The 14,696-nt window shown below is 44.5% G+C and overlaps 1 protein-coding gene across 3 annotated transcripts in view; it reads left to right on the top strand.

Moving 5' to 3' along the window:
* Nucleotides 1–14,696, top strand: part of LOC137426818 (zinc finger protein basonuclin-2) — a 378,991-nt gene that overhangs the window by 240,231 nt on the left and 124,064 nt on the right. For all 3 annotated transcript variants that reach the window (XR_013622396.1, XM_078771783.1, XM_078771784.1), the window contains exon 2: nt 13,291–13,393. Coding sequence is in view for 2 of the 3 variants with exons in the window: in XM_078771783.1 (XP_078627909.1) it covers nt 13,291–13,393 (103 nt within the window). In the remaining variant the exon portion in view is untranslated. The remainder of the gene's footprint in view (nt 1–13,290; nt 13,394–14,696) is intronic.

The raw sequence follows: 14,696 nt of genomic DNA, 5'->3' as shown, positions 1-14,696 counted from the left end.
CTTCTTCTCTCCCCCCCCTGCTTCTTCTCTCCCCCCCCCCCTGCTTCTTCTCTCCCCCCCCCCTGCTTCTTCTCTCCCCCCCCCTGCTTCTTCTCCCCCCCCCCCTGCTTCTTCTCTCCCCCCCTGCTTCCCCCTCCCCCTGCTTCCCCCCTCCCCCTGCTTCCTCCCTCTCCCTGCTTCCCCCCTCCCCCTGCTTCCCCCCTCCCCCTGCTTCCCTCCTTGCCCCTGCTTCCCTCCTCGCCCCTGCTCACCCCTCCCCCTGCTCAACCCCTTCCCCCTGCTCCCTCCCTTACCCCTGCTCACCCCTCCCCCCTGCTCCCCCTGTCCCCCCCTCCCTCTTGCTCCCCCCAATTCCCCCCTGCTCCCCCCTTTCGCCCCTGATCCCCCCTGCTCCCCCTCCCCTCCTCGCTCCCCCTCCTGCTCCCCCTCTCCTCCTCGCTCCCCCTCCTGCTCCCCCTCTCCTCCTCGCTCCCCCTCCTGCTCCTCCTCTCCCCCCTGCTTTCCCTCTCCCCTGTGTCTCTCTCAACCCCCGTCTCCCTCCCTCTGCACTCGTTCCCTCCCAAACCCAAGTTGCTTTTCTCCTTGAGCTTCAGATCTCGGTTCCCGCAGGATCGCAGTTCCAGGCAAAGTCTTCAGTTCAAAGCTTTCTGATTTGTTCGCACCGACTCCGCCAGAGTGACACGGCTTGGCGGGAAGGCTGTTAATTGGAGGCTGTCGAAATAATCCTATTAAGCAGAACATCTTTCCCTTAATGAGAGTAATTGCCACAAGCGCGGCTCCACGCGGTTCTCGCGGCTTTGCACCCACAAGCGGGACTTCTCCTGGTGGCAGAACCGGGTGAAAATTGAAAAGTAGCTTAATTAATTCCCTCAATTACCGACACCAGTCGAGCTTTTTGATATTGGAAGAGACAAGCGGCAGACAAGAATTTTCTAATTGGGGGTTCTAATTTGCCGTTTGAATGCAGGAGACACTGCGTCCGCCATGTTGATGAGCGCGCGCCACCACGTCTCATCAGGTGCTGGTCCACCGGGCATTAGCTCCAGCGAGTGAAGGTGACACCGGCTTGGCCGGTGTTTCATAATACCTGTGACCGCTCGCCGACGAACAGACGCTTGACCTTTGTTTTTGATCTGGGAACACAATCCGTCGGCAAATGGTGGACGCCCCGGTTCCCTTTGTGACGTCACGTCCCCATATCGATACGCTCACCTGGCACCTTGGGTGCAAAACCTCTTGAATCCCGAGTCGTAAAGTTGTAAAGGTTTCTGCAGAAATATTATCATTTCTGCAGGAGAGACCAAAACTGACTGGATCTGGGAATGTTGCTCCATAACGGGGCGGTGGAGGCTCACGACGGACGCCATGTTGGAATCTGAGGGGTCGCGAGGTCACGCGCTCCTTGAGGAGGTGAAGGATCCGTTTAATGAACGATGTGGAGGTGCACACGTTATTTCAGGATAATGAATGTGCTTTGTGCGACTGCTTAATGAGTATTGTTGCTCCGTATTTGGGTTCGTTTCGCGCCATTACGAACCCGCATCATGCAAAGCTAATATTTTGAAGTCAGGAGTAATTAGCATTCGATCCCCGCCAAGAACGCCCCGTTGATGTGTGTATAATGAAGGTTGTTAATGCACAATGGGGCGTGTAGGGTGCCCATGATGGGACGTGTAGGGTGCCCATGATGGGACGTGTAGGGTGCCCATGATGAGGCGTGTAGGGTGCCCATGATGGGGCGTGTAGGGTGCCCATGATGGGGCGTGTAGGGTGCCCATGATGGGGCGTGTAGGGTGCCCATGATGGGGCGTGTAGGGTGCCCATGATGGGGCGTGTAGGGTGCCCATGATGGGGCGTGTAGGGTGCCCATGATGGGGCGTGTAGGGTACCCATGATGGGGCGTGTAGGGTGCCCATGATGGGACGTGTAGGGTGCCCATGATGGGACGTGTAGGGTGCCCATGATGGGACGTGTAGGGTGCCCATGATGGGCCGTGCTGGGTGCCCATGATGGGCCGTGCTGGGTGCCCATGATGGGCCGTGTTGGGTGCCCATGATGGGCCATGTTGGGTGCCCATGATGGGGCGTGTTGGGTGCCCATGATGGGGCGTGTTGGGTGCCCATGATGGGACGTGTAGGGTGCCCATGATGGGACGTGTAGGGTGCCCATGATGGGGCGTGTTTGGTGCCCATGATGGGCCGTGCTGGGTGCCCATGATGGGCCGTGTTGGGTGCCCATGATGGGCCATGTTGGGTGCCCATGATGGGCCGTGTTGGGTGCCCATGATGGGGCGTGTTGGCTGCCCATGATGGGGCGTGTTGGGTGCCCATGATGGGGCGTGTTGGGTGCCCATGATGGGGCGTGTTGGGTGCCCATGATGGGGCGTGTTGGGTGCCAATGATGGGGCGTGTTGGGTGCCCATGATGGGGCGTGTTGGGTGTCCATTATGGGGCGTGTTGGGTGCCCATGATGGGGCGTGTTGGGTGCCCATTATGGGGCGTGTTGGGTGCCCATGATGGGGCGTGTTGGGTGCCCATGATGGGGCGTGTTGGGTGCCCATGATGGGGCGTGTTGGGTGCCCATGATGGGGCGTGTTGGGTGCCCATGATGGGGCGTGTTGGGTGCCCATGATGGGGCGTGTTGGGTGCCCATGATGGGGCATGTTGGGTGCCCATGATTATTGTATGTACATTTAGGATTTTTCTGTGGAACAGCGGGAGACATCCCCGGGTGGGAATTTGGAAATAACTTTCATGTTTAGTTTGATATTTCCTGGTCTTCTTCATTGTTTTTTATTTATTTTATTTATTTATTATTATTATTATTATTATTATTATTTTGTCTGCAGGTTCAGGTACACCCTGTATGGTACACCGCATGTGTTCACCCTTCTCCGTAGCTTAATGATTATTAATCACCTATCTTTATTGGTTTTGATTTTTATTTATTATTATTATTAATATTATCATTATTTTATTTTTTTTGTCTGCATGTTCAGGTACACCTTGTATAGTACACTGCATGTGTTCACCCTTCTTAGTAGGTTAATGATTATTAATAAGCTATCTTTATTGGTTTTGATTTTTATTTATTTTTTATTTATTTATTTATTTATTTTGTCTGCAGGTTCAGGTACACCCTGTATGGTACACCATATGTGTTCACCCTTCTTAGTAGGTTAATGATTATTAATAAGCTATCTTTATTGGTTTTGATTTATTTATTTATTATTTATTTATTCTCTGTCCACGTACACCACCGAGGTACCATGTACGCAGAGCCCAAGCACATCACCTTCTGCTTTAACTGAAAATGCACCTTGTTTATTTATTTATTTATTCTCCATCCACGTACACCACCCAGGTACCATGTACGGCAGAGCCCAAGCACATCCCCTTCTGCTTTACCTGAAAATGCACCTTGTTAATTTATTTATTTATTCATTCTCTGTCCACGTACACCACCGAGGTACCATGTACGCAGAGCCCAAGCACATCACCTTCTGCTTTACCTGAAAATGCACCTTGTTAATTTATTTATTTATTCTCCATCCACGTACACCACCGAGGTACCATGTACGCAGAGCCCAAGCACATCCCCTTCTGCTTTACCTGAAAATGCACCTTGTTTATTTATTTATTTATTTATTCTCCGTGCACGTACACCACCCAGGTACCATGTACGCAGAGCCCAAGCACATCCCCTTCTGCTTTACCTGAAAATGCACCTTGTTTATTTATTTATTTATTTATTCTCCGTGCACGTACACCACCCAGGTACCATGTATGCAGAGCCCAAGCACATCCCTTTCTGCTTTACCTGAAAATGCACCTTGTTTATTTATTTATTTATTCTCCGTCCACGTACACCACCCAGGTACCATGTACGCAGAGCCCAAGCACATCAACTTCTGCTTCACCTGAAATGCACCTTGTTTATTTATTTATTTATTCTCCGTCCACGTACACCACCCAGGTACCATGTACGCAGAGCCCAAGCACATCCCCTTCTGCTTTACCTGAAAATGCACCTTGTTTATTTATTTATTTATTCTCCATCCACGTACACCACCCAGGTACCATGTACGCAGAGCCCAAGCACATCACCTTCTGCTTTACCTGAAATGCACCTTGTTTATTTATTTATTTATTCTCCATCCACGTACACCACCCAGGTACCATGTACGCAGAGCCCAAGCACATCCCCTTCTGCTTTACCTGAAAATGCACCTTGTTTATTTATTTATTTATTCTCCATCCACGTACACCACCCAGGTACCATGTACGCAGAGCCCAAGCATATCCCCTTCTGCTTTACCTGAAAATGCACCTTGTTTATTTATTTATTTATTCTCCGTCCACGTACACCACCCAGGTACCATGTACGCAGAGCCCAAGCACATCCCCTTCTGCTTTACCTGAAAATTCACCTTGTTTATTTATTTATTTATTCTCCGTCCACGTACACCACCCAGGTACCATGTACGCAGAGCCCAAGCACATCCCCTTCTGCTTTACCTGAAAATTCACCTTGTTTATTTATTTATTTATTCTTCGTCCACGTACACCACCCAGGTACCATGTACGCAGAGCCCAAGCACATCCCCTTCTGCTTTACCTGAAAATGCACCTTGTTTATTTATTTCTGTTTTACACGGTAATTCTGGGTAATCGCGGCCATGCTCCGAGCCCCTCGTTTCTACCTGCACAATACGAGCCCCTCCTTTACACCTGTGAGCCCCTCTTGCGCTTTCCTCCTTTACACTTGTGAGCCGCATGTTCAGAGCCCTTTCCAGCACTTCGCTCATTACCACCTGCGTCCGTGCAATCCGTGCCCTTTCGTACTCCCGTGCTCGTTTACATCTGCCGGCCGCAAGTTCCGAACACCTTCCGCGCCCCAAGCCGCTCCTTTCCACCTGCGAGCCGCGGGTTCCAACCTCCTCCTGCTCGCTGAGGTGCTCATTCCACCTGTGAGCCACAGGTTCAGAATCCCCGCCATGCTCCAAAGTGTTCATTCGCACCTGCTCCGTTCATACTTCTGGTCATTGTGATGATTTTTATAATTTGTGTGAAGCTGCTTTTAATATTTATACTTCATACAGTCCTTACCTGTTGAGCTCGAACCTCAAAGTGTGTAATGTACAGGTCGTGCTCTGAGCCGCTCGTTTTCACCTGCGAGCCGCGCGCTCCCCATGTGCAGGTGCATTCTTCACCCCCTGTGGCCCTTCTTCCATCCCAAGGTACAACATAAACTTGGCCTTCACTCCGCCAATTATACCTGAGTGGGGATACGTCATCGTCCAACCACGTGACCTGTCTGTCCGTCTAAGCAAACGTTTCATGAACACCTTGAGCGACGTCAATCAAAGTTTATGCGACAGAAACAGGTGGTTGGATTTTCTCTGCAATTCATGATAAAATTCTTCAATACCAACACACCTGGGCTGTTTCATCAACAAATTCGGGCATCCAGGTGTTTAAATGTATATTCCTGTAAACGATTTGATTTCACCTTTACATTTTCTCACCAAGTAGTGAAGTTAAAACAAGAAAGTGTTTACCTTTTGTGAAAACAATGATAACTTGAGATCACAATTCAGGTGCTTGTGACAATTTTTGTAAAACTTGTACTTCAGACAGTGTTGTCGGGCTCGAATCTCTAAAGACAATTTTTGTAAAACTTGTACTTCGGACAGTGTTGTCGAAGTCGAACCTCCAAAGACAATTTTTGTAAAACTTGTACTTCGGACAGTGTTGTCGAACTCGAACCTCTAAAGACAAGTTTTTGTAAAACTTGTAATTCGGACAGTGTTGTCGAACTCGAACCTCTAAAGACAATTTTTGTAAAACTTGTACTTCGGACAGTGTTGTCGAACTCGAACCTCTAAAGACAAGTTTTTGTAAAACTTATAATTCGGACAGTGTTGTCGAACTCGAACCTTTAAAGACAATTTTTGTAAAACTTGTACTTCGGACAGTGTTGTCGAACTCGAACCTCCAAAGACAATTTTTGTAAAACTTGTGCTTCGGACAGTGTTGTCGAACTCGAACCTCTAAACGTAACATCCAGTTTAACCCTCAGGTAGTTTAGTATTTAAATCTTACGTTTAGTCTTTTCACGTTCATTTTTTGAGGACCAAATGCACCTGAGTTGTTTAAAATCGCCTCCATTTTTGTCCAACTTTGTCCGAATAACTATCATTGTTGTACACTTGACCCCCACGACCCCCAACACGATTCACCTTTCTGCGCACACCACCACCTTTTCCTCTGCTGCACGCACAATATTGAACCATTGATTCCCTTTTATTCGGAATGCCACGCTCGTATAACCGAAGCTCGGAGCAGGTGAAGCATCGATGCTGCACAAGGTGTAGATACAACGTGCGTGTCCCGACCCATCCCTGCCCGGAACGTCCCTGTTAATGGTTGACCCCGAACATGGTTAATCTGCCAGGGAGTGTGAACGACTTGCCGATGCTGGTTTGCCATGGGGGAGGGGGAGGACGGGATGTGCTGTGCACGTGCACAAGGTGTTATGGAGGCAGCTCTACTCGCACGAGGTTTATGCCTCCTTGGGTCTTGTCGTACGAGACGTGTTGAGGTGTTGAGGTGCTGAGGTGCTGAATGCATCCGATGTTGATGAGAGATGGTGGAGGCGGGAGTTGTGAGAGTGCTACATTGCCTGGGGTGCTCCATGTGGTGGGTGCAAGATTGATGTGACGGTGGGGTGGGGGGGGGGGGGGGGGGGGGGGGGGGAGGAAGATGTGTAGGTGGTGTATAGGTTGTTAGTAGGTAGTGTGGTGTGCATGTATTTTACTGCACATGTGTAGGTGGTGTATAGGTTGTTAGTAGGTAGTGTGGTGTGCATGTATTTTACTGCACATGTGTAGGTGGTGTATAGTTATGTAGTGTGGTGTGCATGTATTTTACTGCACATGTGTAGGTGGTGTATAGGTAGGTAGTGTGGTGTGCATGTATTTTACTGCACATGTGCAGGTGGTGTATAGGTATGTAGTGTGGTGTGCATGTATTTTACTGCACATGTGTAGGTGGTGTATTGGTTTGTAGTAGGTAGTGTGGTGTGCATATATTGTACTACACATGTGTAGGTGGTGTATAGGTAGGTAGTGTGGTGTGCATGTATTGTACTGCACATGTGTAGGTGGTGTATAGGTAGGTAGTGTGGTGTGCATGTGCACATGTGTAGGTGGTGTATAGGCAGGTAGTGTGGTGTGCATGTATTGTACTGCACATGTGTAGGTGGTGTATAGGTAGTGTGGTGTGCATTTATTTTACTGCACATGTGTAGGTATGTGGTGTATAGGTAGGTAGTGTGGTGTGCATGTATTTTACTGCACATGTGTAGGTGGTGTATTGGTTTGTAGTAGGTAGTGTGGTGTGCATGTATTGTACTACACATGTGTAGGTGGTGTATAGGTAGGTAGTGTGGTATGCATGTATAGTACTGCATTTGTGTAGGTGGTTTATAGGTAGGTAGTGTGGTGTGCATGTATTTTACTGCACATGTGTAGGTGGTGTATAGGTAGGTAGTGTGGTGTGCATGTATTTTACTGCACATGTGTAGGTGGTGTATTGTTTTGTAGTAGGTAGTGTGGTGTGCATGTATTGTACTACACATGTGTAGGTGGTTTATAGGTAGGTAGTGTTGTGTGCATGTATTGTACTGCACATGTGTAGGTGGTGTATATGTATTGTACTGCACATTTGTAGGTGGTGTATATGTAGGTAGTGTGGTGTGCATGTATTGTACTGCACATGTGTAGGTGGTGTATAGGTAGTGTGGTGTGCATGTATTGTACTGCACATTTGTAGGTGGTGTATATGTAGGTAGTGTGGTGTGCATGTATTGTACTGCACATGTGTAGGTGGTGTATAGGTAGTGTGGTATGCATGTATTGTACTGCATTTGTGTAGGTGGTGTATGTGTAGGTAGTGTGGTGTGCATGTATTGTACTGCACATGTGTAGGTGGTGTATATGTAGGTAGTGTGGTGTGGATGTATTGTACTGCACATGTGTAGGTGGTGTATAGGTAGTGTGGTGTGCATGTATTGTACTGCATTTGTGTAGGTGGTGTATGTGTAGGTAGTGTGGTGTGCATGTATTGTACTGCACATATGTAGGTGGTGTATAGGTAGTGTGGTGTGCATGTATTGTACTGCACATGTGTAGGTGGTGTATAGGTAGTGTGGTGTGCATCTATTGTACTGCCTGGTATCGACTGCGGTCGTTTCGCCCCGTGCAGGTTGGTAGTTGGTAGTAGGTAGTGCCACATCTCGCTCTGCCACCACCGTTAGCACAGGAAAAACCCGCTCCTACCGGGATTCACTTTGACAGGAAACTGATGCACGAATGGGAAACTTCAAGATGGAGTTGAGGTCAATTTGTGTCAAATGCCCGAGCAAGCTGCCACACGCCTCATTACTGCGGTGGCGAAATATGAAAACATTTCATTTTTTGATGGACACCTGGAGTCCTGCCTCCCAGGATCTGCAATTCAGAAATCCACGAGAGGATTCAAATTCGCCTTTGATTTGAACGTCGCCATCACGCCGCTACTCGGCCGATGCAAATGGAGTCTCCCTAAAATTGCCAACACTTGAAAGGGTTTGAATTTCAGGAGTTGCCAAGGAAAAGGTAAACGGAATGAACGAGTCGTTTATTTCGCTTTGAACAAACCTGCACGGATTACATCAATGGGCCTGGAATTTTACAGGTGCTCGGCCAATTCCAAGTAATTGCCAATTTTATAAGAGATTGTTTCCTCGGCTGCCCCTCTGCCATCCTGTTCCACTAAATGATGGTCGTGCTCCTTGGGAAAGGTGTATACCTGTAAATCCGCCGCTCTTTTGCCATTAATTATGGTTTATGGAAACGCAGGAATTTGTCAGGAAGTGCATTGGCATATGCTGACAAATTGGTGCCACTCCCTTATTTACTGACACTTGCACTGCCACAAATGTCCTCGAATGCGGTGGATTTGGGCATCATGCTTGAGACCGAGATGCAAGATGTCCGCAAGATGAACGCGCTCCAAGGCCGAGGTACCACGCAGTCGATCGCAATTCCTCGTCTCTCGTCCGTGTCGGAATTATTTAATTTAGTTTTCCCCACTCGTCCGTGTCGGAATTATTTAATTAAATTTTCCCCACTCTTCCGTGTCAGAATTATTTAATTAAATTTTTCCCTCACTCGTCCGTGTCGGAATTATTTAATTTAATTTTCCCCACTCTTCCGTGTCAGAATTATTTAATTAAATTTTTCCCCCATTCGTCCTTGTCGGTATTATTTAATTTATTTTTGCCCACTCGTCCTTGTCGGTATTATTTAATTTATTTTTCCACACTCATCCTTGTCGGTATTATTTAATTTATTTTTCCCCACTCGTCCTTGTCGGTATTATTTAATTTATTTTTCCCCACTCGTCCGTGTCGGAATTATTTAATTTTTTTTTTCCCACTCGTCCTTGTCGGTATTATTTAATTTATTTTTCCCCACTCGTCCTTGTCGGTATTATTTAATTTCTTTTTCCCCACTCGTCCTTGTCGGTATTATTTCATTTCTTTTTCCCCACTCGTCCTTGTCGGTATTATTTAATTTATTTTTCCCCACTCGTCCGTGTCGGAATTATTTAATTTAGTTTTCCCCACTCGTCCGTGGCGGAATTATTTAATTTAATTTTCCCCACTCGTCCGTGTCGGAATTATTTAAATTTTTTTTCCCACTCGTCCTTGTCGGTATTATTTAATTTATTTTTCCCCACTCGTCCGTGTCGGACTTATTTAATTTTTTTTCCCCCACTCGTCCGTGTCGGTATTATTTAATTTATTTTTTCCCCATATTCCTCTCTTCCCCACATCTCCCTCCGTTGGTAAGGGTTCCACCGCGCACGCTTTTCCCATTATGAATTGGGATTGGGAAATGAGCAATTCAGAGTGATAAGGTTGGATGGTGTAAGTGCTGCGTCACGTTTGTTCTCGTAATTGTTCGTGTTTTCTTGAACGGCTCGGAATACCTTCGCAGGTCCTCGGAAATCCGATTTCCAATCGAAATACCTGCAGTCTCACCTGTGACCCGTTTCTCACCAACCTATTGCTGTCGCACATCTTTGAAATTGTCAAAATGTCTCCACCATGATTGTTTGTATCGATATCACTCTGAATCCCTTGTCACGGACATAGTGATGATTCAAAAACAAAACCTTTCATCACTTTGTTGAACTACATACTCCCCAAGGTACCTAATCGGATGCTTGGTCACCTGACCCCTGCCAGCATGTAAAGTAACTTGGTTTTCTATCGTTTTTTGGTGGTTGACGTTTCTCCTTGAAGAAAATCCGATTGTTTAGCAACATAATTTGATATCGAGTTGAACCAAAGGCCACCACGTGGTCTCGTGACTCCTGCAGGTAACCTTTTGGGTCCGTGTTGGAGAGTCTGCGAAGTTCCGCAAGGAAGAAGAGTAAGCGAGCTATCGCCAGCATCCTGGCCAAATTCCAAATTCCTGCCTAACTACTGCTGAGAGAGGGATGGCATGACCACAGGCCAATAACCTGCTTCGACAGAACCAAAGCTCTAACGCAGAGTATGATACGTCAGGTGTGTATTTGTCCATTATGGAAATACAGCGACTACAAGTTTATTTATTTATTTATTTGAACAATGATCTCGCGCTCACCTCAGGTGCTTATTCATCAATCTCATGTTGGATGAGGATATTGGTGAACATCATTGTACTTTCGTGAATCACGTGCTCAGGTGGAAACACCGACCAGGTAAAGCAATCCCGAGTTTTATTGATAATGTACACATTCGGTAGAGCTGAATAGTGATAGGTAGTGACAGGTGTTCTTTTTATTTAAAAAAATGTTTATGGATTGAAGTCTGTCGGTGCATATGATTCGAGACTGTAGTGAAGAAAGCATTAGGAACTCTTACAGCAATCTCTTTCTTTCTTTAATTCGATCTCCAGGGATTTACTTCGATGCCGCCGTGGATTTATAGATCGCGCGGTGGGTTTAAATGATTGCCTCATAGGTGCAGGTGTGGAGTAACGAGGACAAACCTCGCTCGTGTCAAAACGCAATTGTAATTTGACACGTCACGTGATACTCTGGAACTTGTGTGGACACCCGAGTCCATAAAACGGGCGAAATGCTCGACTCCGATACAAACGAGGACTCCAAAGGCTTCCTTGTGGTTACTCTTGGGATGTAATGAATGGCTTCCACAATTGTGGTTTTAATAACACGACTTTGCTTGGTTGCCTCATTTGTTTTGGTTTCCTTCTTTTTTTTCTTTCTTTCTTCTTTTCTTCTTGTCCCGGTTGTTCTGCACGGAGTACTTTGGACATTGTAAAATTGTGGTTATATTGACCCGAGTGCTTTGACAAAAGAGGAAATTGCCAATGTATTGTATTCTTCTCCTGCTGTTAACTGTGAAGATGCAAACCACAACCGGCATGCTGGCGGCATTTGCGCATTAACCGGCCGAACAAACAAGTTCTTGAATATACAGCTCTCAAACGACTGCAGGTAACCACATTGCACCTGTAGGTGCGAAAGGGTTGAAAGGTTTTGTTTTGCAATAAAGTCTTTAAAAAGAAAAGAAAACGTTTTTGTCTAAACTAATGTCTTCATAAATGTCTAAAATCTAATGTCTGATAATAATAATGTCGAATATAATAATAATAAATTTAATGATAATAAATAATAATGATTTAATAATAATTTATGATTTAATAATTTAATAATAAATTTTAATTTTACATTTTTTTTATTTTTTATTTAAAAATTGAAAATGTAAATTTAATAAGACATAAATAATAAATATAACAATAAATAAATGTAATAATAAATAATAATTTAATAATAAATAATAAAATTAATAAATAACAAATAAATTTAATAATAAATAATAATTCAATAAATAAAAACAATTACAATTTTTAATTTTTTTAAATACATTTTTAAAATTATAATTTCATAATAATGATTTAATAATTTAATTGTTTCATGATAATGAATAATGATAATGTCTAAAAAAATGATGAAGTCTTATTTGTTTTGATCTGCACCGCACTTTAACAACTTCTTGTTTTCTCGTGATGTGTGATTATCGCTTTATGGAAATCTCCCTTGGAGCTCTGTCAAGGTCTAGTCGGACATCATGTGTCGTTGTTTTATATGTTGTGGCCCTTCTTGTTGGACATTATGTGTCATTCTTTTATATGTTGTGGCCCTTCTTGTCGGACATTGTGTCATTGTTTTATATGTTGTGGCCCTTCTTGTCGGACATTATGTGTCATTGTTTTATATGTTGTGGCCCTTCTTGTCGGACATTGTGTCATTGTTTTATTTGTTGTGGCCCTTCTTGTCGGACATTATGTGTCATTGTTTTATATTTTGTGGCCCTTCTTGTTGGACATTGTGTCATTCTTTTATATGTTGTGGCCCTTCTTGTCGGACATTGTCATTGTTTTATATTTTGTGGCCCTTCTTGTCGGACATTATGTGTCATTGTTTTATATGTTGTGGCCCTTCTTGTCGGACATTGTGTCATTGTTTTATATTTTGTGGCCCTTCTTGTTGGACATTGTGTCATTCTTTTATATGTTGTGGCCCTTCTTGTTGGACATTGTGTCATTCTTTTATATGTTGTGGCCCTTCTTGTCGGACATTGTCATTGTTTTATATTTTGTGGCCCTTCTTGTCGGACATTATGTGTCATTGTTTTATATGTTGTGGCCCTTCTTGTCGGACATTGTGTCATTGTTTTATATGTTGTGGCCCTTCTTGTCGGACATTATGTGTCATTGTTTTATATGTTGTGGCCCTTCTTGTCGGACATTGTGTCATTGTTTTATTTGTTGTGGCCCTTCTTGTCGGACATTGTCATTGTTTTATATTTTGTGGCCCTTCTTGTTGGACATTGTGTCATTCTTTTATATGTTGTGGCCCTTCTTGTCGGACATTATGTGTCATTGTTTTATATTTTGTGGCCCTTCTTGTCGGACATTTTGTGTCATTGTTTTATATTTTGTGGCCCTTCTTGTCGGACATTGTGTGTCATTGTTTTATATGTTGTGGCCCTTCTTGTCGGACATTGTCATTGTTTTATATTTTGTGGCCCTTCTTGTCGGACATTATGTGTCATTGTTTTATATTTTGTGGCCCTTCTTGTCGGACATTATGTGTCATTGTTTTATATTTTGTGGCCCTTCTTGAGTGTGCCGTTTACCAAGTCATCTTTTCTCCCCGATTTCTCCAGGCCATCCGCTGTACCCTGGTCAGCTGTTCCTGTGAATGCTTCCAGCCGGGCAAGATTCACATCCGAACGTGTGACCAATGCAAGCACGGCTGGGTGGCGCATGGTAAGGCGCTGTTTGCTCGGTCTGCCGTGTTCTTTTATTTTTACCTAAAAAAAAAAAAAAAACATTACATGGAATGTGTCGTGGTCTCTTAAAGTTGAAAATGCAGCAAAACCTGCGTTATGCGGCCACTCCTTTGCTAAACAAAGAAGTACGTAACAATTCCATGGTCCCAGGTAGCCAAAAACACCGGGCCAACTCTGGCTATAAACACCTTACCAGCTGTCCCGACAGTTAGCCACATTCCATCCAGCGTCGTCGGATACCTGTGTTCTGATTGGCCGCGCAAGGCAGGTGTTTTATTTATTTATTTTTTATTTTAGTTATCCTCAAATTTTAGTCTCCTATGGGAATTTTGAGAGGTAGAATCATCACTTCTTCATCGCATTTTGAATAACTTCCATTGCTCAATTCCAATAATTCCAATAATTGATTATTGCTTCCAATAATTGAAATTGAACCGATTAGACGATGGTGACTTCTTCCCATAATGATGAATAAATTATTCTTCCCATAATGATGAAGTGCAACTTCAGTGTGGAATTGGGATTTTTTTTTTTTTACCTGGATTACTTTTTTACTTAATTTACAAAGCGATTTAAAATATCCAGACAAACTCTTGAGCTAATGTTGGCTTAGTTCGGACCGCTCCGATCAATTGGACTAAACCAATGAACCCCCTTAAAGGGCCGAACAGCTGTTTGTGTTTTGTAATGTTATGCTTCTTGTACATGTGCTGAGAGTCTGCTTGGACAAGGCACCGGGTTTGTTGTGTGAGGCTTTTCTAAAAGTGAGGAACAAGGTCGTTCGAAGCCAATTTTCTGAATAACTATTCCACGCGATAAATACCTGGTAGATTTGACCTTTCCGAATCGAATAAAGTTTGTTTTGCTTTGTCGGGAATGATTGCGAAAAGACCGGATTAAAAGAGAAATTACTTGCTTTTAATGGGCGTGTGTGTGTGTGTGTGTGTGTGTGTGTGTGTGTGTGTGTGTGTGTGTGTGTGTGTGTGTGTGTGTGTGTGTGTGTGTGTGTGTGTGTGTGTGTGTGCGCACGTGCACACACTAAATCTCCATTAGCTTGAGTGGAAAGCTCTTTTAAACATCTAAAACACCATCCTGGATTATCCCGCTTGTTTAATTCTGATGTATTAACCCACTGATTTTCAAAGGAATGTTTGTGTTTGGAAGTTATGATTTAAACTCGGATAACCTTAAAACTTTCACTCACAAACAAGTGAATGAGACGTCAAAGAAAGAAATATTATTATTTCAAATTGCAATGTGTACATTTGATTCATTTACAT

The sequence above is a fragment of the Myxine glutinosa genome, chromosome 2, assembly GCF_964187855.1.
Source record: "Myxine glutinosa chromosome 2, kmMyxGlut1.1, whole genome shotgun sequence".
NCBI lineage: Eukaryota > Metazoa > Chordata > Myxini > Myxiniformes > Myxinidae > Myxine > Myxine glutinosa.
The sequence above is the reverse complement of the archived record's forward strand: the minus strand, read 5'-3'. Positions and strand labels throughout refer to the sequence as shown.